General features: G+C 58.9%; 2 protein-coding genes and 1 long non-coding RNA gene across 4 annotated transcripts; 1 reads left to right on the forward strand and 2 right to left on the reverse strand.

Annotated features, from left to right (window-relative positions):
- Window positions 1-183: 183 nt before the first annotated feature.
- On the reverse strand, window positions 184-23,034 carry LOC125331026. The gene is made up of 2 exons (XR_007205821.1): window positions 22,995-23,034; window positions 184-231 (listed from the first exon to the last, which is right to left on the reverse strand). It is a non-coding gene; the product is annotated as an uncharacterized LOC125331026 (long non-coding RNA).
- Window positions 2,194-17,258, reverse strand: TSPEAR (thrombospondin type laminin G domain and EAR repeats). 2 transcript variants are annotated; one of them, XR_007205820.1, is made up of 13 exons: window positions 16,869-17,258; window positions 14,311-14,531; window positions 14,002-14,240; window positions 13,785-13,875; window positions 13,221-13,377; window positions 12,682-12,813; window positions 11,129-11,361; window positions 8,883-9,069; window positions 7,178-7,407; window positions 6,902-7,089; window positions 6,232-6,333; window positions 5,761-5,969; window positions 2,194-3,584 (listed from the first exon to the last, which is right to left on the reverse strand). XR_007205820.1 is itself a non-coding variant. In XM_048314867.1 (12 exons), exons 1-12 carry the CDS (start codon window positions 16,960-16,962, stop codon window positions 5,816-5,818), a joined length of 2,028 nt encoding a protein of 675 aa, XP_048170824.1. In that variant the 5' UTR covers window positions 16,963-17,258; the 3' UTR covers window positions 5,669-5,815. The 2 variants fall into 2 exon arrangements, 1 of the variants encoding a protein (XP_048170824.1); XM_048314867.1 differs by lacking the exon at window positions 2,194-3,584 and having other exon boundaries at window positions 5,669-5,969.
- LRRC3 (leucine rich repeat containing 3) lies at window positions 2,797-4,365 on the forward strand. Its single transcript, XM_048314868.1, has one exon. It carries the CDS (start codon window positions 2,797-2,799, stop codon window positions 3,658-3,660), a length of 864 nt encoding a protein of 287 aa, XP_048170825.1. The 3' UTR covers window positions 3,661-4,365.
- Window positions 23,035-25,032: the final 1,998 nt, after the last annotated feature.

Here is a 25,032-nt window from a genome sequence, read left to right on the forward strand (position 1 = left end):
TGCAGGCTGGTGGTGTCTTATGGCTGTTGAACCAGGGGCTGTTCCTGGAGGCCATGCAGGCTGTTTGTGGAGGCCACACTTGGAGCTCACTTCCAGGATAAGCCCAATTCCCACCCCAATCTTGTTGTACAAACTCACTTTGCCTGTAGACTGACCCCCAGTGATGGATGAATCACAGAATGGTTCGGGTTGGAAGGGACTTTAATGATCATTTCATTCCAAGCCCCCTGCCTTGGGCAGGAACACCCTGCAGCAGACCAGGGTGATGGAGACGACTTGATCCGTTTAGAGCTGGTATGGGAGCTGTGCTCCAAAGTGATGGCACAGCACCTTCTCCCATTGCTCCTGGACTGTTCCATGCCTGCTCCTGGCCTCCTGTCACCGAGGGAGACAGGAGACCATCTGCTGAGAGCCCACGTGCCCCGGGGAGGTGCAGGCCGGGGCACGGCCGGGGAGGGAAGATCGTGCGGTGCAGCAGCTGATGAAGCTTCCAGACGCGCAGCCCGGACCGCAGCCTCCGAAAAATAGCTGAACTCTCATTAGCAGCACTTAATTTCTGCACATCGGGGCTCCACGCGGCCACTCTCCCGCAGCCCCGAGGGGGTGCTGCCTGGCTGTCCCACCACCCTGGTCCCCTCATCCCCCCGCCCCCTGCCCCCGCACCGCCCCCGCACCGCCCGGTGCCGCCGCGGCGGGACCGCCCGGCCCGGCAACAGGTGGGGCCAGCGCGATCGCGGCCGGACCGCATCACACAGCACCGCACAGCACCGCACCACACCGCACAGCACCGCACCACACCGCACAGCACCGCACAGCACAGCACCGCACAGCACCGCACAGCACCGCACCAACACAGCACAGCACCGCACAGCACCGCACCCGCACAGCACAGCACCGCACAGCACAGCACCGCACCGCACCACACAGCACAGCACCGCACAGCACCGCACCCGCACAGCACCGCACAGCACAGCACCGCACAGCACCGCACCCGCACAGCACCGCACAGCACCGCACCCGCACCGCACAGCACCGCACCCCACCGCACCCCACCGCACAGCACCGCACCCGCACAGCACCGCACCCGCACAGCACCGCACAGCACCGCACCGCACAGCACAGCACCGCACAGCACCGCATCGCACAGCACCGCACAGCACCGCACCCGCACAGCACAGCACCGCACCGCACAGCACCGCACCGCACCCGCACAGCACCGCACCGGACCGCACCCGCACAGCACCGCACAGCACCGCACCCCACCGCACAGCATCGCACAGCACCGCACAGCACCGCACAGCACCGCACCCGCACAGCACAGCACCGCATCGCACAGCACCGCACAGCACCCCACCGCACAGCACAGCACCGCACCGCACCGCACAGCACCGCACCGCACAGCACCTACGGCCGGAGCCGGAGCGAAGCACAGCTGCCCTGGCCGAGCCGGTAAGGGACTCCCGGGCGCCGGGGGACGGTGGGGGTCGGTCGTGCTGCGCGGAGGGGTCCCGGCTCCCCGGCCCCCGGGCAGGGCAGGAGGGCGGGTCGGGGCATCACCCCCGGGGTCCGGGAAGGCTTCAACTCCTGAGAGCCCCTCGGAGCCCTTCCACGCGGTGGGAACCGGCATCGCATAACCCGTCCTTGTTCCCCCGGAGAGACGGAGCTGCCAGAGCTGCCAGAGCCTGGTACATTTTGCAGGGCCAGAAGGATTCCCGGGAAGCTCAGCTTCATCTCCTGGGGCAGAATCCACAGCTCTGGGCAGGGCCGCGGGCAAAGCTACAGAGAGATCCTTCAGGTATGAGCATCCCTCCGGTGTGACCATCCTCAGGGTACCACAGAGGGATGCTCACACCTGAGGGATGCTGCTGTTACCAGGGGAATGCCATTAGCAGAAGGGTGCTGGTACCAGAGGGACAACAACTTGGTGCCCATAATGACATCATATGGGCCACCTAATTCCCGTGAGAAAGGTTCCCATGGCCTCCCACATCTCCCGTCCATGGGGATCTCTTCTCCCAGGATGGCCAAGGCAGCAGGAGGGCCGTGAGCAGCACCAAAGGCAGAGGAAAGGTGTTCCACCTGCTTCATCTCCTGCCTTGCCCCTGGCAGCACTGGGGTGTCCTTTTGGGTTCCTATATCACCACTTTTACTGTGCTAGGCAGTGGCTCCTCTCTTCACCTCCTGCCCCCAGAGTCAGGCTATCAAACCATACTCTTTACTTTAAGAAGCAAACTCGCCTCCAAACACTTCTTTGGTGAAACCCTTGGAGACATGACTTGTACCAATTCACAGACCAGAAGGGAAGGAAAAGGAAAGCAAAAGAGCTCCACATCTTGTTATTTAAAATCCTGGTGGTGATTAAGTCAGTCTGATGATCCTCAGAGTCTGACTCATCATTTTTTTTTAAACACTCAGGGTTGGTGAGGTAGGATTTTACTGCTGCTGTTCTCCAGCAGCAAACTACCACATCCCCCCTGGAAACTGGTAGCAGGATGGGGCAGAGGCTCCCAGGCCCATCTCCACACCTCCATCCTGCCACTCCCTTTGTCCACCTGAGTGGTCTCTGCACAGATAGGGGTAGGGGAGCTGGGGTTTCAATCTCCACAGCTCTATTTCTAATTCAACCAAGTCAAGCTGTCCTGGAAAAGATAGCCAGTGCCACTCCACCCTTGTTTTCTGGTCTCCTGAGCCCAGCCTCTCACCCCTTTGCCAGGGCACACCATACAAGAGCCATACCCCGTGTTCCAGGAAATAATGCCGTGTCATATCCCCTCCACCCACAGCTTCCCTTCAGTGATGGGAGAGGCCTTGCAGGAACACCGAGGGGCCGTCCTGCTGCCCAGGAGCTGCTGCCACCCCCAGGGAGCTACCAGCAGCCAAGCTGAGCTGGCTGGCAGCAAGATGACCCTCACCACCACCACACCAGCCACCAGTGTGGCCCAGGCTTTCTGCCTCCTGCTCTGCATCCCCTGGGGCAGCTCGTGCCCCCCCAGCTGCCAGTGCACAGAGCAGGCAGGGGCAAAGGCTGTCCTCTGCAGCTCCCAGCACCTGGAGGAGATCCCCAAGGACATCCCCACCGATGCGGTGTTCCTCAAGCTGGATGCCAACAGCATAACCAGGATCCCCAGCAATGCCTTCAGGCACCTGTCCCACCTGGAGGAAATCGACCTCTCCAGGAATGCCATCGAGAAGATCGACAGGGCAGCTTTCAAAGGGCTGGCAGCTGGGCTGCGGACCCTCGACCTCTCCAGCAACCGCATCAGCAGCATTCCCAAGGAGGCCTTGCTGGCACTCAACGCCAAGCTCCGGCTGGCCAACAACCCTTGGCACTGCGAGTGTGCCTTGCAGGAGGTGCTGTGGGAGGCACGGCTGGACCCCGACTCCGTCCAGGACATCACCTGCCACACGGCCCCGCGGCAGGAGTACGTGGGCAAGCCGCTGCTCCAGGTCCTGGATGCCGGCGTCAACTTCTGCAGCGTGCGCCAGAGGACCATGGACGTGGCCATGTTCATCACCATGTTTGGCTGGTTCGCCATGGTCATCGTCTACGTGATCTGCTACGTCCGGCACAACAGGGAGGCCGCCTGCAAGCACGGGAATTACCTGAAGTCACTGCCGAGCACCCAGGCCCACGCAGAGACCACCAGCACCGCCCTGTAGTGCAGGGCTGGGGTGCCACCTTCCAGCTTCTTTGCAGGGAGCCAGTGGCCACCTGGTGGGCATCAAAGCTTCTTGGCGGGATTCTCCAGTGCTTTCTTCAGGCAAGTGCCACCAATGTCCCCTCCCCAGAGACACCGGACTGAGTATGAGCAAACGACACGGGGCAGGGATGCCAGGGACACCCCATGCAGGCCTGTCCGTCGAGATCAGGTTGCTGGGGATGAACATGCCCAGCCAGACGCTTTCTCCCTACCAGAGCTGGATGCAGCCCCAGTCACATACTTGTGGTCTGGAGAGAACAAGTCCCTGGCACAGAGAGATGGGAGGAGAGATGGGTTGTGGGGCCAGGAGGTCCCTGGGGTGCAGAGGGTCACTGCAGAGGGGTCACCCCATCCTGGCTCCAGTGAGGGATCAGCCTTGCCGAGGGCAGGACACCCTCCCCGAGGCCCCGCAGTACCTTGGCAGCCTCTGCCTGCCTCCAGCGAGCCGGGGGGAACTCCAAAAACCATTTTTTCCCTCATTTCCTCAATAAAGCCCTGCACTTAGGAAAAGCCCTGAGGGTTTGTGCTGCACTGGGAGCTGAGTGTCCAGGGAGGGTGGTGGTGCTTGTGGTGCCTGGGGGGCTTGTTCCAATTCAATCTCTCCCAAAGCACACCCACCTAAATTCAATGTACCAGCACAACCCCCATTAGGTGCCACCCCCTCCACCCTCAGCTCAATCTGCCTCGAGCGGCGACCAGCTGCCCAAATACATCTGCTCTTGCCTTATCTCACCTTATCTTCCCCTTCCTGATGGAAGCAAATCAAATTCTGCCTTTTCTCACAAGGCAGAAATGGTCCTTCCTGGCAGAGCCAGCTGCAGCTGCACCGAACAGGGAGAGGAGGGAGGGATGCAGAGGCTCACCCTGCAGGTCTGGACCCTGGGAAGGCTCAGGCTGTGACCCACCAGCCCTTCTTGATGGGGCTGGCACCTCCTGAGTGCTCCCCAGTGCCAGGGTGGGTGGCCCAAGCTCAGCAGGAAACCTGGGTCTGGGGAAGGCTGAGAGATGCTCTGGGACACTCAGGTGAGGCAGTGGGTCCTGGGTGGGGGGAACAGAGGGGCACCCTCACCCTGGCACATTGCTGTGCTCAGGGCCACCTTGTCCTCACTGGGCCACTGACAGCCGTGGACATTTGGGGGTGACTTGCTGGGTGAAGGGATGCCTCTGCCATGGGCAGAGCAGCTAGGTTACCCATGTGGGAGAAAGGCTGGGTGCACACAGTTTATTAGAGCTCTGGTTAAGCAAAAGAGTCTCCCAGCAAAGGCGAGGAAAAGAAAAGAGGCCACAGTTTCACCTGAAGTAGTTTTGGGTTTTTCCCATGCCCGTGGGAGCTGGAACGGTCCAAATGCAAAGCAGGTTTTGTCAGGAGTCGCTAACCCCACGCAAAGGTGCACGGACCAGCAAGGACCAGCACTGCTCCTTGAACACACCAACAGGTCTGCACAACACACACAACACTCGTTGAGGGAGACCCAAACCAGCCATGGCAGAGTGGGAGGGTGGGCAGGCACCCGTGGCAGTGGCATGGGATGGCGAGGCCACCAAAGATGACATGAAGAATGGCTGCAATGTCAAACCAGATGGTCCTCAGGAACATCACAGCCCCAGGCAGGCAGAGCCAAGCCTGGACCCACCTTTTTCTGCAATTTCTCACAGGTTTACTCCCCTCTGCCATCCACCCACCCCAGCAGCTCATGCTCTGCTCTGTCTCTTCCTTCCCTGGCTTTGTGCAAGCTTTGACCACAGCTACTGGCAGCTCTGGGTCCCTCCAGGGGACTGCAAATTGCCAAGTGTCACGGTCCTGATAAGCCAGGGGATGCACCTGGGCTCCAGGAACCTTGGGTAGGACATGGAGCGTGGTGGCAGAGCTTTCCCAGGAGAAACAGCCCTTTTGCCAGCCCCTGGACCAGGCTGCAGGGAGCCCCGCTCTCCTTCTCCTCCCCCTCCTCTTCCTCCCCCTTCTCCTCCTCCTCCTCCTTCCCCCTTCCTGCAGAGAGCTCAGCCAGCCACTGCCCAGCTGATGCTGCAGCTATTCCTGGGCTCAGTGGTCCATCTTCACCTGGATGCCCAGCTTGTCCTGGTGCTGGCGATGAGCTGAGCGCGTCTCGGCCGCCTCAGGTGGTTTTCAGCTTGAGCACCTTGGAAAGTGGCTCCTTGGCGCTGGAGTAGAACAGGTAGGAGCCCTCAGCAGTGTGAAACGCCTCCCAGTCTCTACAGCCCACGGTGGGGAGGTGATGGGCTGCCACAAAGCCTTCGTAGCCTTGCCACCTGCACAGGGAAGGCAGTTAGCTCCTGGGGCATGAGCTGGGCACCAGGGAAGGGCAGGGAAGCTGAGGCATGGGGCTGGCATCTCCCATCTCCCTGCTGTGGTTCAGGGTGGGATGTCCCTCACTGGGGCTTCCCACTCCTGCCTGAAAACTGGGATCAATCCTATCCATCCTCCCCGGGCAGATGCACCAGGCTGTGCCCATGCAGGGTTGTTCCTGCTGGGAACAGCCCCCGAGCCCCCCAGGCCTGCCCTCTGCAGTACCTGTAGATGATGCTGTTAACAGAGAAGGTGAAGCCATCAAAGGAGTTTGCTACCACCAGAAAAGAGTCGTCTCCCACTGAGAAGAACTCCCAGTCCAGGGCACTGGGGATGGAAGAAGCAGAGGGGCAGGTGAGGTGACCCCTGTGTGGCCAGTTGAAGGAGGGGCTGTGTGTCCATGGGGCTGAGCCCACCCCACCCCAATCTCTGACACCCTGATGACACACACAAAACCCTGCTCTTCCCAGGCCGTTCCTGAAAGAAATCCACCCTCATTCCCAAATCTGGGGCCTTCTCCCAGCTCCCACCGGGATTTGGTATCAAGGAGCCATCACCCTCCCTACCAGCCCCAGTCCCTGGGAGTGTGAAGCCTGTAGGAACCCTCCAGGAGACAAGTGAGTATAGTTTTAAACTAAAAGAGGAGAGGCCCTGGCACAGGGTGTCCAGAGAAGCTGTGGCTGCCCCTGGATCCCTGGCAGTGTCCAAGGCCAGGCTGGATGGGGCTTGGAGCGGCCTGGGCTAGTGGAAGGTGTCCCTGCCCATGGCAGGGGGTGGAACTGGATGGGCTTTAAGGTCCCTTCCCACCCAAACCAGTCTGGGATTCTAGGAGACCTCTGGGTTGCTCAGGGGAAGGACGTGGACCGAGGAGCACCCTGAGTCCTTGCACAGGTACCTGTAGGTGAGAAGGTCCTGGAATTTAACAAACATCTGGGCCGTGATGTTCAGCTCATAGATGGAGGAGTTGATGGCGTAGAAGTTGGAGGGTGCTGGCATCCCGCTGTCATAGCTGTGGCTGTTGGCAACAGCCAGAAAGACTCTGTCCCCAATATGAAAAACCTCCCAGTCGGCAGCACCGAATGTCTGTGGGGAAGGAGGCCCATGAGAAGCTGGATGTGGCTGCCCTGCCTAAACACAGAGCAGGGACTGAGGAGCAGTGGCCAAGCCTTACCAGGATAGACTGGAAGAGCTGGAAAGAGCCACTGAGCCAGATGTAGATGTGTGAGTAGATCTTAGTGGATGTGCCATTGAACGTGTTAGCTACCGCCAGGAAGGAATATGGTCCGATGGTGAAAAATTCCCAGTCGTAGGCTCCAGAGGTAGGAATGGTCTGGTTAGTTTCAAACAGCCCTGTCCTGGGGTTCCACCTGTATATCACACTGTCTATGTTGTGGTTGTTCCCTGGGGGAGACAGACGGACAGATGTGCACCGTGAGGGAAAGCAATTCCTGGTTTGTGTAAGAAACAAGACCCAGAAACAGGCTTGGCTATGCGACTATTTGCCAGCAGGTCATGAGGCTGTTCACAAGCGAACTATTGCTCCCCAAGAAGTAGCCAGAGAGATTCTACAGCCTCCATCCCTACCTGAAGACCGCCTCCATCCCTACCTAGTGTCTCCATTCCTAGAGCCTCCATCCCGACCTAGAGCCTCCATCCTGTGGAACACACCAACAGCTTGTCCCGAGCGCATGGTGGTGGCTTTGTGGCAGCCCTGGCAGAGGAGGGACAGGCAGGTGCTTTATCCCCACACAAGCAGCACTCCAGAGGCACTGTGCCAGCATCCCAGGGTGGATGAGCTCTGCTGGCTGTCCCACAGGGTGGCCCTGTGTAGTGGGGCCAGTCCCAGCTGTGTCCCTAAGCTCCTGACATCGGGGGCTTCCCCCCAGCCCTGAAGCACGAACTCCATCCAGCTCCTGGGCTCTGCTCAAGCACCTTGACCTCATGTCTGTGTGGGACCCAGCTGCCTTTAAATCCTCATTGCCACAGGGACTTGGGCAAAGAAAGGCCACAGGAAGAATGGGAATGGCCACAGGGATAAGTGGCAGCTGCTCAGGGACTGACCCTCCAGCCCCCTCTAAGGGAAACATTCCCAGTTTGGCTTGGCCACGATGGTCTTGGCCCCTGCGTGATGTGCATGGCTGCCAAAGGGACCACGCTGCCACGAGGGCAGGTCTCACCCAAAGTGGCCCTGATGGAGCCCAACAGGTGACACAGGGAGTTTCCAGCCCAGCTCAAGGTGCCCAAGCAGCCTGCTGCCAGCTCTGAGCCTGGTGCCAGAGGAGCTGCTGCCCCCTGAGCCAGCCCTGATGGCAGGGAAGGAGCCCACTGGCCCATCATCTGCACCCATCTGGGAGCACCCTGGAGTGCTAGGGCTGTGCTATCAACCCATTCATCCTCTGCACATCCCAGCCCAGAACAACTCATGGCCCAGGAGGGGAATGAGGCTGGATCATGTCTGCAGGGTATCCAGGGAGGGATATCAGCAGGCTCTCACTCAGTTTCCTGAGTGCCCACAAGGATCTGGCTTCACAAAAGGCTCAGCCTGGGGTGCTACCAGGTGATGTATTATTGGGGATAAAAATGAAAAGAAGCAGAGAGATTCAGCACAGACACCATCCCCACTCCTGTCCTTGTCCCCCGCAGTCAGAAACCCAGAGGGTGACTGTGTCAGCCACTTCCCCAAAGGCTTTTCTCTCCTCTGCAAGGCTTTGGGTGTCCTGAGGGACCCCACGCTGGCAGCTGTGTGCACACCTCCCTGGCTTTGCCCTGCACCCCGTTCCACCAGAGGATGCACAGGGACCGTGCTCTGAGGAGGGCACCTGCCAGGGTCCCACATACCACCCCAGGGCCTGGAGGGAATATTGAGGGCTGGGTACCTTGTCTGTGGTTGACCACAGCGAGGAAAGCCTCTCCCTCGATGACAAAGGCCTCCCAGTCCCTGGCGCTGTGCGTGGTGATGCGTTGGTAGGTGATGAACTTCGCTTTCCTGCGGCTCCACTTGTATATCACAGAGAACTCCTGACCCCTCTCGTTCTGCTCAAAATTCGCCACTGCCAGGAAGATCTGGAAAAGGAAAAGCCAGGACAGCTTGGTTTTCTCCTCTCAAAGGAGCAGGGACAAGAAAACGCAGGGGGAGGTGGGATGGAGGGCAAGGGATGGAGGTGGCTGGTGTGGGACAAGATGGCCCTGGCTGGGGTCCCTGAGCAGTCCCCAAGAAACACAAAGAGGGGACAGGGATGCAGTGGCCTGTGGGGGTCTTTGCACATGGCAGGGGCACAACTGGCAGCCAGCAGCCTCTTAGGCAGGGGGAGGGAGAGCTGAGCTGTCTCCACTCACGCCCCTCCAGCCCCAGGAATGGTGAGCATGGACACGAAATGCGCTGGGGAAGGAGGGAGGTTCAGCTCACAAACCCTCCTGCAAGGAAAGGCGGTTCAGAACAAAAAAAGACAGGTATGATAATGATAACAAGGATAATAATGATAGCAATTCCCTGAGACAAAACATCTTCCAGACCAAGAAACCCCCGCTCAAGTGTAAGAGACAAGCGTGGTGCAGCAGAGGTGGCCAAGTGCAAGGCAGGGAGCACATCCAAGCTCTGTCGTGCCGGCTCTGTGCCACTCCAGTGCCCTTCAGATGGAGCAGCAGAGATTATGCCCCAGTTTGGGCCACAAAGAGGCACAGGACCACAGCCCACAAAGAAGAAAGAGTCAGTGGGGATGTCTCCTGCCTCCTGGCCTGCACAGGACTCTGCCAGCACCAGCCTGGGGCTTTGTTCAGCCAAGGAGTGGCCATCCCCAAGGACAGGACTGTGCTGAGTCCCCCTGTCCCCTCACAGAAGGTGAATCCCCAGCTCTGCTCTCTCTGCAAGCACCAGTGCAGGGAGCCCCTTTGACGCACCTCCAGAAACAGCTTCAGTAGGAAGAGAAACACCTGGATACATCCCCACAACCCAGGAGTCTCAAGTCCCCTGGTCTGCACCCACAGGGACCCCCAGGAGCCCCCACCCCAGCGGAGCAGCAGCAGATCCCAGGGCAGTAACGAGGTGCTGCCATCCACAGAGGTGCATCCCACCTGCCCCTGTGAGGGGAACCTGGGCTACTGGAATCACCAGTACTGGGGGTGCTGCTGGTGTAGCACCTCTTTGGCCACCATCTCCATGAAGAAACGTGCCAAGCTGACGGGAACCACCTTGAGACTCCCCAGAGTTCCCATCTCCTGCCTGTGAGGGTGCAGCTGGAGTGATGCGGAGCAATGTTGGGGACGTCAGGCACGTTCCCAGCACAAAGCCAGCGCTGCAACACAGCTGCACTTCCAGGCCTTCTACAGAAGCCCAGCATCAGGGACTGTCCCCACCACCACCACACCCCCTTTCAGAGATGGTGCCCAGCATCAGTTCCCACTGCCACCAACAGGGGACATGGCCTGTTTGTACCCAGCCAGCAGGGCTGCCGGTGTCCCCAAGCCTGGAGGCAGCAGTTTTGCCCACCCCTCTGTACCCTGGAGCATGTGGCTGGCAATGGGAGAGCCCTGCAGTCACCCTGGGGACAAAGCCAGGGTGGGTCACGACAGAGGGGGAACAATCCCAGCTTCCCTGGGAGCCCTGCACAGAGCTGGCTCTGGCTTTCCTGGGGCTCCTCCAAAGTGCTAAGTAGCTTCCCAGGGAGAGGAACCAGGCAGATCCTCTGCTCAAGTCCCAAGGCAGATTGCCCAGGGGAGGAGAGGAGGCTCTGAAGTCCTGCAATAATTTAAAGGCAAGCGAGTTTAAAAATGCAGCAGGTTGGACTCAGTGGGTTTCAAGAGGGAACTGCAGGCTCTGGTGGCTCTTTAAGACCACAGGTGGATCTCTGAGATGCAGTTACCTACTGTGCCAGGTGCTGGCAATCACCTGGGTGGATGTAGATGTGTCTCAACAACATAAAAAAACACAGCAGGCAGTCCACAGATGAGCCAGCAGCCCCTGGAGAGCCCCAGATGATGTGCATCAGCAGGACCCCATCAAAGACAGTAGAGAGAGACATTCACCCCTAAACCACGCCCAGGACGCCGGGCTTCAGAGAAGCCAGGGTGGAGCAGCTGCAATTTAATATCCTGAAACGTGGGGGCATCTTCCTGGCACACTCACCTTCTTCCCAATGGTGAAATACTTCCAGGACTGAGCTTGGTAGGTGGGGATGTTCTGGTAGTGCACGAACTTCCCGTCAATCCACCTGTAGATGGCCGATCCCGGGGGCGTGACCCGGTTGGCCACGGCTGCAAACAGTCCCACCTTTGGGATGGTGAAGACCTCAATGCCCATTGTCTCCGAGTTGGTCACCAGGTTTTGGTACTCCTCCACGTAGTCCAGCCTGTGTTGGACTGGGAGCCCATAAAAGAGAGGGATGAGGTTAAAACCAGGTGATTTTAGCTGGACAGGGGCCCCCTGAGGGCTGGCTTGGCAGCACTTGCTGCTGTGCAGAGCAAATGAAGGTCCTGGTGTCACTGGGGGTGAAGGGCCAAACCAAGGGGTGGTAAGAGGCTGATTCCACCTCGATGGGCAGCACATCCAGCCCCATCCAGCCCTGCCTGTTCTCCAGCGGGGAGCAGAGTGTGTCCTTTGGGAGCAGGAAAGAACCCCATGCCACGGATTTCTATCGCTTGGATATACTTATCCTCAAGAGAACGAGGAGGAGATGAGAGGAGGAGAGGTTAGAGAAGACTAAGACAGAATTAATGCCAGAAATTGGAGCAGAAACCTCCAGAGGAGCCCTGATGGCAGATGGATGGGCACTGGAAGGGACAAATGGCAGGAGAAGGGCCAGTGCTGGTGGCACCAAGGGGCACAGGTCACTAAGATCCCAGCATGAGTTCTCCTTGGGGAAACAGGGACACAGTGCCAATCCTGATGACTTCCAGAGGTAGGGAAGGACAGGGGGTCCAGTCACTGCTAGCTCCTGTGAGGAACAAACGGCTCATCCAAACCCACCCTGTGGGTATCAGCAGAAGAAAAATGCTGGGAGAGGAGGGAAGGGAAGGACAGTTCAGTTAGGGCCATATCCCGTCCTCCATGTGCTCTCCAGGGATCCTGGGCAGACAGCCTGGAGCGAGTGGGAGAGTGCCAGTGGATGAAATCCATTGTCATCATTGAAGAACACCCATCCAAGTCAGGCTCTGGTTGCCTTTTCCCCCTTGGTACTCCCACTGTTTTCCTTACAAAGTGTCCCACCAGAGCCTGGATGACATTGAGACCTGTGTCTGCCACCCTCCCAATCCCCCCCAGTACTTCTGGCAGCTGATGGGTCTCTTTGTGTCCCCTTATCCATCCCACAAATGCTTCAGCACCAGGAGCACCAGTGCCTTTGGAAACCCACGGAAAGGAGCACCCCAACTCCCTGAGCATGGCTCTCCATGGGGTGAGCTGTCCTGCTCAGACAGGTCAGGAGCTCATCCTGCCCAGAAAATCCCCAGGGGGGACAGATAATGTGGAGAAGGTGGAGGCACCACAGAGGCACTTGAATCCAGAGCTGCTCTGGAAGTTTCGTGGGCACCGAGAGCAAAGCAAAGCCTGGCCAAGCAGGGGAGAGACAGGGAGACACCCCAGCCCCTCACTCTGCTGCTGATTCCCATCCCAAAGTGGTCTCAAGGGCAAATCTCAGCTCCTGCTCTGCTGCAAAGGTCTCCTTCCCTCCCCACCAGTACCTTCCAGCATGGAGAGCCAGGTGCTGCCATTGCAGAGGTACAGCCCTCGTCGGGAGGCATTGAACCAGAACTGCGCCTTCTCCTGCTTGGTGCAGCGTGGACGGGCCCCCAGGGTCACCTTCATGTCGGTCTCTGGGCACAGAGAGGAGAGAGGCAGGAGCCTCTTAGTGCACAGTGGAGGAGCAGAGAGGCAGGAGGAGCGAATGTCCTGGTCTCATCCTGACGATGGGCACCAGGCAATGGGGGAAATGGAATCCCAGCACAAATCTGGGAAGCCACAGACTGGGAAAACCCTGTGTGGGGCCACTGACACGAGCCCAGCTCTGCCAAGCAACCCAGGCAGGGCCACCCCGTCTTTTCGGGGAGATTTCGGATAGGGATCCCAACACACACACATTGAGAAGCAGGGTGCTGGGAACACCCTCTTTCCCTCTGCTTCGTTCCCAGCCCCATGCAAAGACCCTTCCTCACAGAGGCAGCCAACAGAGCCTGTGCCAGAGGGCACTGACCATAGGGGCACTGACCATGGGGGCACTGACCGTAGGGGTATTTGAGCACCTCGTTGCTCACTGGCTTTGCAGGGACATCCTGGAGGACAGTGGGGACAGAGAGCGTTGCTACTTTGAAGTTCACGGCGTGGCATATCCGAGGGGTGGCATCGGCTCCTGGCAGCAGGACAAGCTGTCTCAGCAAGCCCTGGGAAAGTGGGAGTGGAGGGATGGAGACCAAGTCCAGCCAGATCACAGAATGGGAACTGCAGGGAATTCATGCCATGGATTCCCTGCCTGACTTCCGCTTGTTGCCCTCCCTCCTGGGATACAGAAGTGTCCGTGAGATTCATGCACATTTACCAGATCCCAGATGCCCAGGGGGGCAATCTAACAGCTGATGTGAGGGGAGCACCAGCACAGGGCTTGGAGCTGCAGCTGCCTTTCACCGCCTCCACATGGGAAGGACCCACAGCCACCTCTGCTTCCTGTGCCATGGCCCAAGCCCTGCCAGCGTAGGGGACTGAGAGAGGGCTGTGGGTCATTCCACAGCCACCACAAGCACCCCGGGCACGCCTGGGTACCCCCGACCACTCCACACCACGGGGCACCTACCGTGAACACGCCTTTCCTTCTCCGCCTGTTGCCGAGGTAGAAGCTGGCTCTCCTCACCGACAGCGAGGCTGGAAATGGTGTCTCCACCACCCTGGGGATGGGCAGAAAAGAGGTAGGGGACAATTTCACAGCATCTGCTGGTGGCCGGAGGAGACGCTGGGGGAGGAACATCACCCTGCCCACCCTGCTGAGCCCCCCACCGCCGCCCCCAACCTACACATCCTTGGGGATGCTGCAGTCCACCGTCAAGGAGAAGGACTGGCCGGAGACAGCCAGGACGAGCGTGTGCCACTGGTTGTCGGAGAGGGACACGTTGGGGAAGGTGACGCGGGTCTGCCAGCCGCCGGCGCGCTCCTGGCTCCAGAAGAGGAAGTGCAGCTTGTCGGGGGCGTAGCGCAGCCCCACCAGCACGCTGGGGCTCTCCTCCACCATCAGCGTGAAGATGTACTCGTTCCTCTGCGGGAGGGACGGGCTCTCACCTGCGGGGCCGGGCCGTGCCCGCGCCGTGCCCGCCGGCCGCGCTTACCTTGGCGGGGCCGCGGAGCGCCCGCAGCGTGACGATGATGGAGAATTCCTCGGGGAAGCGGTCGCAGTGGATGAAGAGCCGCGAGGCGGGGAAGCCCAGGGCGCGGGGCCGCGAGGCGGAGAGCTGGAAGCCGCGCACCCCCTGCACCTGGAACACCCGCATGCCGCGGGCCAGCCCCCCGGCCGGCACCGCCTCCGACAGGATGTCCAGCGGGCGCAGGTCTGTGCCGAGAGACAGAGCACGTCACGGCGGGGGAAGCCACGCCACCCTGTCCCGCTGTGGGATGGGGGTACCACAGCTCCGGCTGAGGTGCTCCACAGCAGCAGCATGGCCTGGCGTGCCACGGTAGCCTGCTGGCCCTTGCCTGGGGTCTGCCCCGAGCCCCTGATCCAGGGCCAGAGGCAAGATTTGCCGTTCAGACACGAGGTTGGCATCGCCATCGCCACAGCAGGAACACCAAGTGTGCAGAACCATCTCAATGAAGGATGCAGCTCTGAAGGATGACACTGGAGCTGGGACCTGCCAGCCATCAGCAACCGCAGCCGGAGCCAGGAGAGCAGGCAAGGATCCGGTAGCACAGATTTGCTCGCACGGCAACCCGTCCCCATCTCTGTCCACAGGGCGCCGGGGACAGCTCTGCCCCTGCAGTCCTGGTTCAGGCTCTCCCGACCCAGCCCTAATTGCACACATGCACACGCACTCTCCCAGCAGGCACCAAAACCACTCATTAGAAGCAATTACCCTCTCCCCAGAGAAGAAAACGCCGTGCCCTGCCCCAGGGCATCGCCCCGGTGAGAACACACAGCACAACAGCACCACAAGGTGCCACCCCACAGAACAGTGCCAGGTCCAACGTCTCGGCACTGGAAGGGCTGTGGGGACTTCTCCGACCTTCCTGGCCTTGGGCCGTCCTGTTTCTATTTTTGAATGCTATGCTGGCAGAGAAAGGAGATGATGCCCGAGAGATGAAGCAGCACTTGGCTACACTAAAACATCCCTGATTCCATCCCACCCCGCTGAGACCTGGCTTTTAGCTCCAATTTGTACTAATAAATCCGGGCTGCTGGGGCACAGCAGGAGAGCTGGGAAGGAGGGAGCTGGGAGCAAGTTTCGGCTGTGTGTCTGAATCCAAACCAGCTGGAGAAGGGAAGCGCTTCCTCCGGACACGCCTGGCCAGCCCAGTTCCAGGTGGGCAGGAACAAGGAGGAATCTGCTCATGTGGCTCCATCCAGCCCAGAGCAGGGTGGTCCTTCCCACCCTGGCAGCTCTGTGTGCCCCCTGCCCACCCCACTGCTGGTTTAAGCTGTTCCTAAAGCAAAGTCTTGGCGGGGGAGTTTTAACTGGAACAGCTTATTTCAGAAATGCATTGCTCAGGGAACGGCCAGTTCCTGTTTTTTCCAGCAAAAAGTACAAGCTGAATTCAGGCTTGGATTTGCAGAGGGGTTTAGGAGCCCCTAGTTGCCCCTGAGATGGTGAGGATGAGCTGGGGGAGAGCTCAGCTGCGGCTGGAGGTTGTGGGCCAGGAAGGGGCCAAGTCGTAAGACCAAACCCAAATCCCTAAACCCAAAGATCTGCATCCCAGTCTGCCTCCCACATCCATCACTGCTAAGGCTGGGAGTGCAGGCCCAGCTTGGGCAGCACAAGTGGTGTCAGGGGACCTCGTGCTGGGGTCCCCAGGATGATGCTGGGCTCTCGGCACCCCCAGGATCCCTCCAGCCAAAGCTGCTTGGGGACAGCGAGGACACGCCCAGAGAGATTGGAGCGCCTCGGGGAGGAGGCAGTGGGCAGAAACGCTCCGATCTCTCACATCATCTGGGCTGTAACAAAATGCAAATACAGTTGCCACCTAACTGGGACAAGCCCTAAGCACACAGAGCCTGGGCCCAAGCAGCCCCGAAAACTGAGCTCAGGCTTTGCTGCCCACACAGCACAGGCATGGGGATGGGACGGCAGACCCAGGGCATGGGGATCCTCTTCGGCTCAGGCTCGTCTCGGAAATGCCACTGGAGCTGCCAGCTCCTCGGCTGGGGACGGTGGGACGGGAACTTTGTCTGCCGGGAGGGCGGAGGTGGTGCCTGCCAGAGCACAGAAGAATCCGGGGCAGGAGGGACTTTCCAAAAGGATTTCATGGCTCTCTTCTCCTTCTTCCAGTCCTTCCCCTCCCCTCCCGTCTGCCTCCAGCAGAGCCTGGGACAACGCTTGTGCCACAGGGACAGACCCACAGCTCTTCCCAGAGCTCCGAGAGGGCTGGTTGCTCCCCGGTTGGCATTGCGGGGGCTGCAGGCACAGGAATGACCCCACATCCTGCTGTCCGTGGGTGCTGGCAGGGCTCTGGCAGCACCTGAAGCATCACTTGAGTGGACACCGAGCACCGAAATACTGGGGCTGGGCTGCCAGCGAGAGGCCGACCCACGTGGGGCATGCCCCCCAAAACAGAGCACGCCTTCTGGGGTCTGCCCTGGCAGCGTGGCGAGCAGCCCACCCATGGGGGCACAGCAGTCCCAGCACGTTTCCCAGCAGGGTTAACACCCTGCAGCCAGCCCGCCCTTCGCTCCTACCTGTGCAGTGCTGCCACGTCCGGCCTCCCCGCATGGAGCCCCCGCCGCTGGCCCAGCGGAGGAGAACGACCCAGAGCAGCAGTGCCGCCGACATCGGGGGCCTGGCTTTAGGGGGTCCATCCACTGGGACCCCCCCGCTGTCCACTCCTCCGTGCCCTGGCCGGCGCTGCTCGGCTCAGCGCGCTGGGGGCTCTCCCATGCTCTGCAGCGGGACCCCCCGGGCACCCCGGCACCGCTCCGTCCTCGCCGGGGCCGAGTCACCCCAGGCTGCCAAACCCCGGCTCTGTGCCGGTGCTTTGCCTGGGCATCGTCCCCGGGAGCTGGCGGGGGTCTCCCGGGGCGGCCGCCGAGGCAGTGCCGGCTGCAGCCTGCACACAGACATTTAAATGAGAGGTCGGTGGTGGGAGAGGAGGAGTCCCGGCTCCTCCGAGAGCTTTTATCTTTTGCCCAACCCTCTGGAAGGCGGCTTTGGGGAGGGATTTTTTAATCATTATTTTTTTGCTTGCTTTCTTTGCTTCCTTTCATTTTTGGTGATTCATTTTCCCGGGCTCACGTGGGAGTAGGTGGGAGATTCGCCCCTGCCTGGAGACACCTGGGTGGGAACCCTCCTGCCCCTAAACGCATTGGTTTTCAGCTTGTATTGGATGAGAGACCCTCTGGCCCCTCTGGCCCATTCCACCATGCCCAAAAATAAGCCAGATCCCCAAACCTGCATGTTTCTCCTCCAATATTGTCCCAGGCCGGTGATGCACATCCCATGCCCCAGGCAAGGCTCCATCCCAAGGGCCAGCCACAAAAATGCCACTGATTCAGAAACCCTCCAGGTTCTGCTGTTCCAAGGGGAGCCTCAGCAGTGGGAAAGCTCCCTGCACACAGTGAGCTCTGCTGGGCTCCTCCAGCCACAGAACGAGTCTCTTCCATTCCCCAAACAATTGAAACAGGCTCCCACCCCCCTCGTCCCCAAAGCCTTCCCGCAAGGCGAGCGCTGGAATAGAAAGCGGATGGCGAGGACCAAACGCCAAAAATTGTGTCGCAAACTGGGGGTTTTGTCAGTGAGGAACAGCCAGAGCCAGACCCATGGCCATATTTGCTGCCAGTCTGTCCACACCCCGAAATCAGCCGTGCTGGGACTTAGAGTGCAGCCCAAGGAGTGCAGCCCATGGTGGAGCGCAGCACCATGCACGCACCTCGGTCCCAAATCCCAAGAGGAGCTGTACTGAAACACCAGAACGCTGGTTCCTCTGTCCCAGAGCCTGGGGAGTGGCTGTGTGCCTGTCCAACAGCCTAGCAGGGCAGCGTGGAGCTCCCCCTCTCCAAACAGCCTCCCTTTGGGCATCCCCCAAATTAGGGTTCTTCCAGGATCGGGCTTAAACAGAGCTTAACCTCTCTGCAAGAGAGAGCTGCAGAGGTGAGGCACTGCTGTCTCCTCATCATCCTCATCCTCATGCTAGGGCTGGTGTACAATGGCAGAGCCATAACCAAACCTGGGGGGCCCAAGTGGCAACTGGGGGCCCTGAATGCCAGCTGGGAGTCCCAAATGGCAGCTGCAGGAGCTGAACCCAAGGGATGCAGGAGGACAAATCATCCCATCTCCCCTGACAGGCACAGTCCCTCCTGGTTCTCCCCGCACCCTTGAGGACATCCACCAGGGCTGGGACTGGGAGCAGCCACGTCACTGGAACCCCAAGCCATGGCAAGATGGAGACTGGTGTTCCAAGCATGTCCGGCAGTGAGGTGGCGAATTGGAGGAGAGGCTCCCATCAGGTTGGAACTGCAGAAGGCATCACAAATAAGAATCAGAGCCACCACATTTCCCAGGGTTGCACACATGTGTCAAGTTAAGTGTGGCTTTGGGAGCTGGCAGCGCCGCCCTGAGCAGGGGATGGATTTGGGGAAGGCTCCTGCCGAGGCTCTGCGAGGGTCCAGAGGGAAGGAGGGAGGGAAAGTCCTGGCAGAGATTCCAGGTCGATTGGTTTTCCGAAGGGAATGCAGCCACCTTAGAGTGCTTCCTTGGCCAAAAAAATAGTCAGTGGGGACATCTTCAGAGCCACGGACACAGCTCTGGGTGTCCCCTCCAGACGCAGGGGGATCTGTGGACTTCCAGGCAGGAGGTGGAGGGACTGAAGCCCCCACCAAAGAGCACAGAGGACATGGTGGGCTCAGGCTGCTGTTCAGCCACATTAAGGAACAGTCTCCTGGTCGGGACAGGGATGTTGAAGGTCCTCAAGGGTTTTCCCTTTGCTGGGCTGGGGATGCTGGCATGGCAGAAGATGGTGGAGTGGCTTGGGCAGTGCCCGGCACTTTCCTCCCTGCCTGGGGACCCGAGCTGTGATGTGAAGTAAGGACAGGGACACATCGCTCCTGGCTGCCACACTGGGTCCAGGACCTGCTCCGTGTCCCAAGGACAGTCGGAAGTGGTCTGCAAAATAGTTCCTAAGCACACAGGCACACATTCCTATGTGCAGAAGCAAGCACGAGGGGATGAAATAAAAGAGACAAACAGTGAGACGTTTGCCTAATTCGCATGGGACATAAATAAAACCATGTGGTGGCTCCGAACAAAATGATCCTTGGATGTTCACCAGAAAGGTTTGGCCATCCCTGGGTTAGGAAAGGTTGAGAAACCCATCTGTAGGCAATCCATTGCAAGCAGAGCTTTCACGCAGGGGATGGTGTGAGGAGGGCACCTCATCCATGCCAGGATCGGCTGGACCCTGCACACGGGGGAACGTTCCTGCTCTTCCAAGGCTGTAACTCATTCCTTATTATTTGCAGACACAAAGTCATGTTTCAGGGCTTCATGCCTTATTCATTTCAGTCTTTATTCCTGACATCTGTATATAATCAGAGAATCCTTTAGGTTGGAAAAGACCTCTAAATTCATCAAGTATTTTTTCCCTGAAACGCCGTGCAGGCATCAGCAGGGGCAAAGCTTTGAGGGACCCCATAAGTAACTGACGGACAAATGCCCATCTCACGGTGTCCCCAGCCTTTGCCCACTCTCCTGCCTGCACCAGAAGAGCCAGCAGAGCCTGCCACACTCACATCCACAGGGGTAGAGCTGGAGGTCAGTGGTGAACACGCAGAGCTGGTCTCACCTGCGTGAGCAGCAGGGTGAAGATCAGCCCTTTGGGATCAGTTATGAAGGGGACGGGGGGAATTGTTCTCAGAGTGACATCCCAGATCACAGTTCCCCAAACCACAGTTTGGGTTCAGCAACTGGAACACCATCCCCAGGATGGTGGGATGAGGTCTCCATCCTCAGCTGTTTCCAAGGCTCCTCCCTTTGTCACCTCTGCCCTTTTTCCCAGGCTGAAAATCTTCCCTGTGTTTCCTGGAGCAACTTCAGCCCCCTGAGTCCAACCCACCATCATAAAGCAGAGTTCCGGCAAGAAATCTCCACACCAGGAAACCTGTCAGCATTGTACAGAAGCACAAATGTCTTTAACCCCAACGCCTTTCAAAAGCTGAATTCCCAGAAGTTTTGGAGAGGTTCTGCCAGGAAAAGTTTTGTGAAAGACTGGGAGGATTGCAAAAGGCACCGTTTTTAGGAAAACCACCAAAAAAAAGCACAAAGCCACCCCAACGCAGCAAGTCCTGCTGCCAGCTTCCCAGCATGGAGCTGCCTTCGGGAGCAATCCCTGCCAGGCAGTGGCAAGCCACCAGCATCGCTCGTGTCCCAGGGCCCTCCATGTCCCCACACCCACTGCCAGCCTCAGGGAGCGAAGGAGCCGGGAGCCCCCAGCCTGCTCTGGCCATGGCAGCAGGCCGTGGGTTGCAGCGCATGTCCCCGTCCAGGCAGCCAGGAGGAAGCTGAGCATCCTGCCCCGCATTTGGAGGACACATGGCAGCTGAGCTGGCAGGCTCTGAAAGGGCTCCAGAAAGCAGACACTTAACTTTCGCCAGTCCAAGGGAAGCCAGGCTTTGGGACCACGCTTCCACACCGGAGCTGTTTCGGATGGGGCTGTGCAGCACCCACAGCTGCATCTCCCCTCGGTTCGCCCTTGCCTATGACCAACAGCCCTTCACTATTGCCTGTCCCTTGTTGATACAGTTGGTTTAATTTTTGTCACCTTCCCCCAGTGTGCCCAAACCTGTTGAAGAGGCTGAGCCACCTCCCTGCAGCTGTAGGATCCCCAGACTCACCACTTTCCGGTAGGGCAGCTCTGTATGGATGGACAGCATCCAACCCAGGCAGCCATGAGCATGCCAACTATGGGAACAGTGCTCCGGGTATTTTCTGTAGATTTCAGGTCTACATGGAGGCAAAAGAGCAGGAGAGGGGCTCACAGGTCACTTGGTGGTGGTGCAGGAGATCCAGGAGCTCTGCCTGGATCCCCTGCTCCACCTGTAATGGGAAAATTCTGCTTGGCTTTGAGCTCAGCTGAGATCTCTCCACAAAGGGAATAAACAGCGTTCCCGAGGCCAAGGGGAAGGAGGCAACATTCCTGTTCCATGCTTACTGCCTGTGCTTTAATCTCCTTCAGTGACAGCTCTTGTCCCAACAGCCTGGGGTTGTGCAGAGCAGCTGGGGGTTTGGAAACATCCGAGCTTTCCTGCATCAGGATCAGCAGCTCACCAGGCTGAACAATCACACCTAGGGGCTCTGTGTGTGGGGGAACTGTCAGCTTGGCCAGGCAAACCCCATGCCAAGTGCCCCGTGCTGAGTGTTGCCCAGAGATGTTGTGGACTCTCCATCCCTGCAAATGTTCAAGCCCAGGTTGGATGGGGCTTGGAGCAACCTGGGCTAGTGGAAGGTGTGCCTGCCCGTGGCAGGGGATTGGAGCGAGATGAGCTTTAATATCCCTTCCAACACAAACCATTTGGGGATTCTGATTCTATGATCTCTCTCTGTAGGCTGCCTTGGAGTAACACCTGAGCCCCAGGGCTGGCTCTGGCATGGGGAGAGGAATCTCCCTTGGCAGTGCTGGGGGAAGCCCTCCTCCGCCTTTGCTTGTAGCCCTTTGATCTGGGCAGTGACCGCACGCACTAGCTCTCAACAGGCAGATGGTGGTAAGCAGCACAAAGAGCCACAGCAGGGAAACCCAGGGATTTGCCCCCACATGCTCGGGCCCATTGAGGACTGGCAGGGATAGAGAATGGGAAGCACAGTGCTGCTTGGACCGAAATGGCCCCGTGGCTCCCAGGTTAGGAACCAGTCAGCAACTTCTCTGCCACAAGCCCACCTCAGACCACCCGCCCCGGGAGGGTGTGGGCACCACAATCCCCTCCCCAGTGCTGGCAGCAAATCTGGGCTGTGATCATGGGCTGAGGTCCCTGCAGCAAACAGCAGCTTTAGCATCGTTCTGCCCTGCAGCCCTAAGAAAACCTCCTGCCCCCTGACACAGAATTGCTGGCCAATTTTATCGCTCACTCGTATGACAGCGTCAAGCTTTAATTATTCTACGAGCGACGATTCCGGCTCTGGAGGAGCCGGCAGGCGGCAGAGCGGGCGGTGGGCTCGGCAGCTCCCCGGGTGCCAAGGCGGGAGCGCCGGCAGCCGAGCTCTGCCCACCCGCCGGCAGCCGAGCGCGGCTCCATCTCCTCCGACATCCGGGAAGGAAAGGGAACAAAGGCAGAGAACAATTCCCATTGTTTTCCATGACTTTCTTCAGGGCAGTTCTTCCAGCGCAATGCTGCAGCCCAGGCACTCCGGCTGCAGCACCACGGCCCCCTGCGCTCGGAGCTGTGCAGATGCCGCTGGGGACAGTGGGGACATGGTTCCCGTGCCGAGGTGCCTGCCACCCAACCCTCGGAACCTGGTCTCCACTAGCACAGAGACAGCATTCTCGGCAGGGTTATCCCGCTCACCACAGCTCCTGTGCTACTCCCCAGCACCACTGGGCTCACTGAGATAGGCAGGGGAACATGGCAGTGCTGGGTTAATGGTTTGACTCCACGATCTTAGAGGTCTTTTCCAACTAAACGATTCCATGATGACACCCAGGTTGCTGTAACCGACCAAGGCACGATGCCTGTGGTGGGGAAGGGGCGAGCTCAGCCTGGGCTCAGAGTGAAGGAGATCAGCCGGATCACTTCCATGGGGGAACAGGAGCATCTACAGAAGAATCATAGAATGGCTTGGGTGGGAAGGAACCTTAAAACCTATCTCATTCCACCCCCTACCATGGGCAGGGACACCTTCCACTAGACCAGGTTGCTCCAAACCCAGTCCAACCTGGCCTTGGACACTTCCAGGGATGAGGCAGCCACAGCTTCTGCTCTGAGCAAAGAAGAAGGCATCTAACATGTGAGAGAGAATTCAACTTACGAGTCTTGTTGGATGGGGATGAATGGATAAAAGAAATCAAACGCCCCCTGCTCACTGGCTGGGTGTTGCAGGGACAGACACTGAAAGTATCAAATGCTAAGTGAGGCTGGATGGGGACACTTTGGACAAGTGGCTTCTCCAATAACACAGATGTTTTTGTAAAACCACTCTTCATATAGAGCCTTAAGAGCTCCCTACAGCCCACAAACCCCAGCCCTCCCACCAAGGCCATGCCTAGGCTCTAAGGAGAAGATCCCATATCAAAGCAGGATCTGGCCAAGGACTAAGCTCAACTTCTAACTGCGTCTCCAGACAGAGTGGGTTTGAAAACACTTGGACTCCAGCCTGCCTGTCTGGCATCCTCCTCCATTGCAAGAACTGGTGTGAAAAGCTGAGCTCTGGCTGAGTGAGGCCCCTCTGGAGCCACCTTCACAGCAAGCCTATAGATGCCAAGGAAGGATCTCCAGCCCCAGAAGTTTTTGCTTCAGAACAAGTTCACCTGATCCAATCCACTCTGTATTTCACCATTTCCTAGCTCCCAGAAGAATGAATGGCAAGGGGAAGCAAGGCATCCCTGGAGATGAGCTCTGCTGGTCATTTTCAGATTGGAGACATGGGCATGTCTCTAACACACCTGTCTCACAGAGGGAGATCCCCCAGCACCTGACCTGCTGACCAAGCTTGGAGGGATCTGACTGGGATTGGATTTGATCAGATCTCTGAGGGGTCTTACTCTGACTGGGAGAAGAAGACAGGGATCCTGGTGAAGCACCACACCAGGAGAGGAGTCTGTGTGAGCCCATCCCAGGCAGACTTAGCAAAGAAACCCCTATTCATCAACATCCCCATTCCACCCCAGTTGGGTTCAATCTGCCAAATTATTTTGGCATGGGGAAAATCTGTGTTGGGCCCAAACTCCCATCCCAGCCGTGGGTGGAGAGCCTCCCTACGCCGGGCCCTGCACCCAAGCGCGTGGGTGCCCCCCACCCCCTGCGTGTTGCATCCTGCATTTCTGCTGCTTTGAACCCACCTCTGGTGTCACCCTGCAGCCCCTGGCTGCAGCAGGGGCGTTTTCCTTCGCTCCTCAGTGAGCCCTGTCCCAGGACATCCCATCCTGGCCACCCCCGCAGTCCCTCCAGCCGGGGACACCCGGCTCCGGTCAGAGCTGTGACAGAGCCACAGCCTCGTTCCCCACTCAGGATGCCCCATGCACAGAGGAGGGGGACTCAGGCCAGGATTTAGCTCATCTCCCCCCCGTGCCCTTCAGGGACATGACCAGACAGACCCGCTCCCAAATCCCTCCCGAGAGCTCACACACACTGCTCACCCTGTAATAACCCACAGGCCGTGTCACTGCCATTAATTATGGATTAACACACCCCATCATCTTACCTACTGCCCAGTCCCAACTCGGGGGGTGTGAGCCACCTTCAAAAGCCACCTGGCTGGTTCTCCTGGGGCTCTCACACCACCTGCCCTGGGAGAAGACCCATTGGAGCAGGCTGGGATAGGCAGGAAGATCACCAGGGCTGGAGTCACGGGGAAGGCACACACCTCCCAGCCATCCCACGCTTCCTCCCGTGGGGCCATGACAGCACCAGGCAGGACCACTGAATGTTCAATGGCTTGAACAATTCCCTCCTCAGCAATGGGTTTCATCCCTGCAGCACCAGGGAGCCTGGCACAGCACTTTTGGCGCCCAAGACATCGGGTGGCACCTGGCACCAGGAGAGGGGACACCAGGAGCTCTCACTGGGGCTGGCAGCTCAGGCCTTTGGATGCTAGAGGAATTCTCCAGATGCCTGCACCTTCCCCTTCCTGTGCTACCCCCAACCCTGCCTCCAGCTGGCAGCAAGACCCCCAGCATCTCTTCCCTCACACTCCTCCTTCCTG

Source organism: Corvus hawaiiensis, chromosome 10, assembly GCF_020740725.1.
Source record: "Corvus hawaiiensis isolate bCorHaw1 chromosome 10, bCorHaw1.pri.cur, whole genome shotgun sequence".
Classification (NCBI taxonomy): Eukaryota; Metazoa; Chordata; class Aves; order Passeriformes; family Corvidae; genus Corvus; species Corvus hawaiiensis.

Bases quoted from the DNA above. Each gene is read 5' to 3' on its own strand.
- TSPEAR (XM_048314867.1), bottom strand. From the start codon at position 16,962: ATGTCGGCGGCACTGCTGCTCTGGGTCGTTCTCCTCCGCTGGGCCAGC. The intron at 13,876-14,001 runs GTAGGTTGGGGG...GCCCATCCCCAG, and splicing joins TGCAGCATCCCCAAGGATGT to GGTGGTGGAGACACCATTTC. The intron at 5,970-6,231 runs GTACTGCAGAGG...TTCCCTGTGCAG, and splicing joins GTTAACAGCATCATCTACAG to GTGGCAAGGCTACGAAGGCT.
- LRRC3 (XM_048314868.1), top strand. From the start codon at position 2,797: ATGGGAGAGGCCTTGCAGGAACACCGAGGGGCCGTCCTGCTGCCCAGG.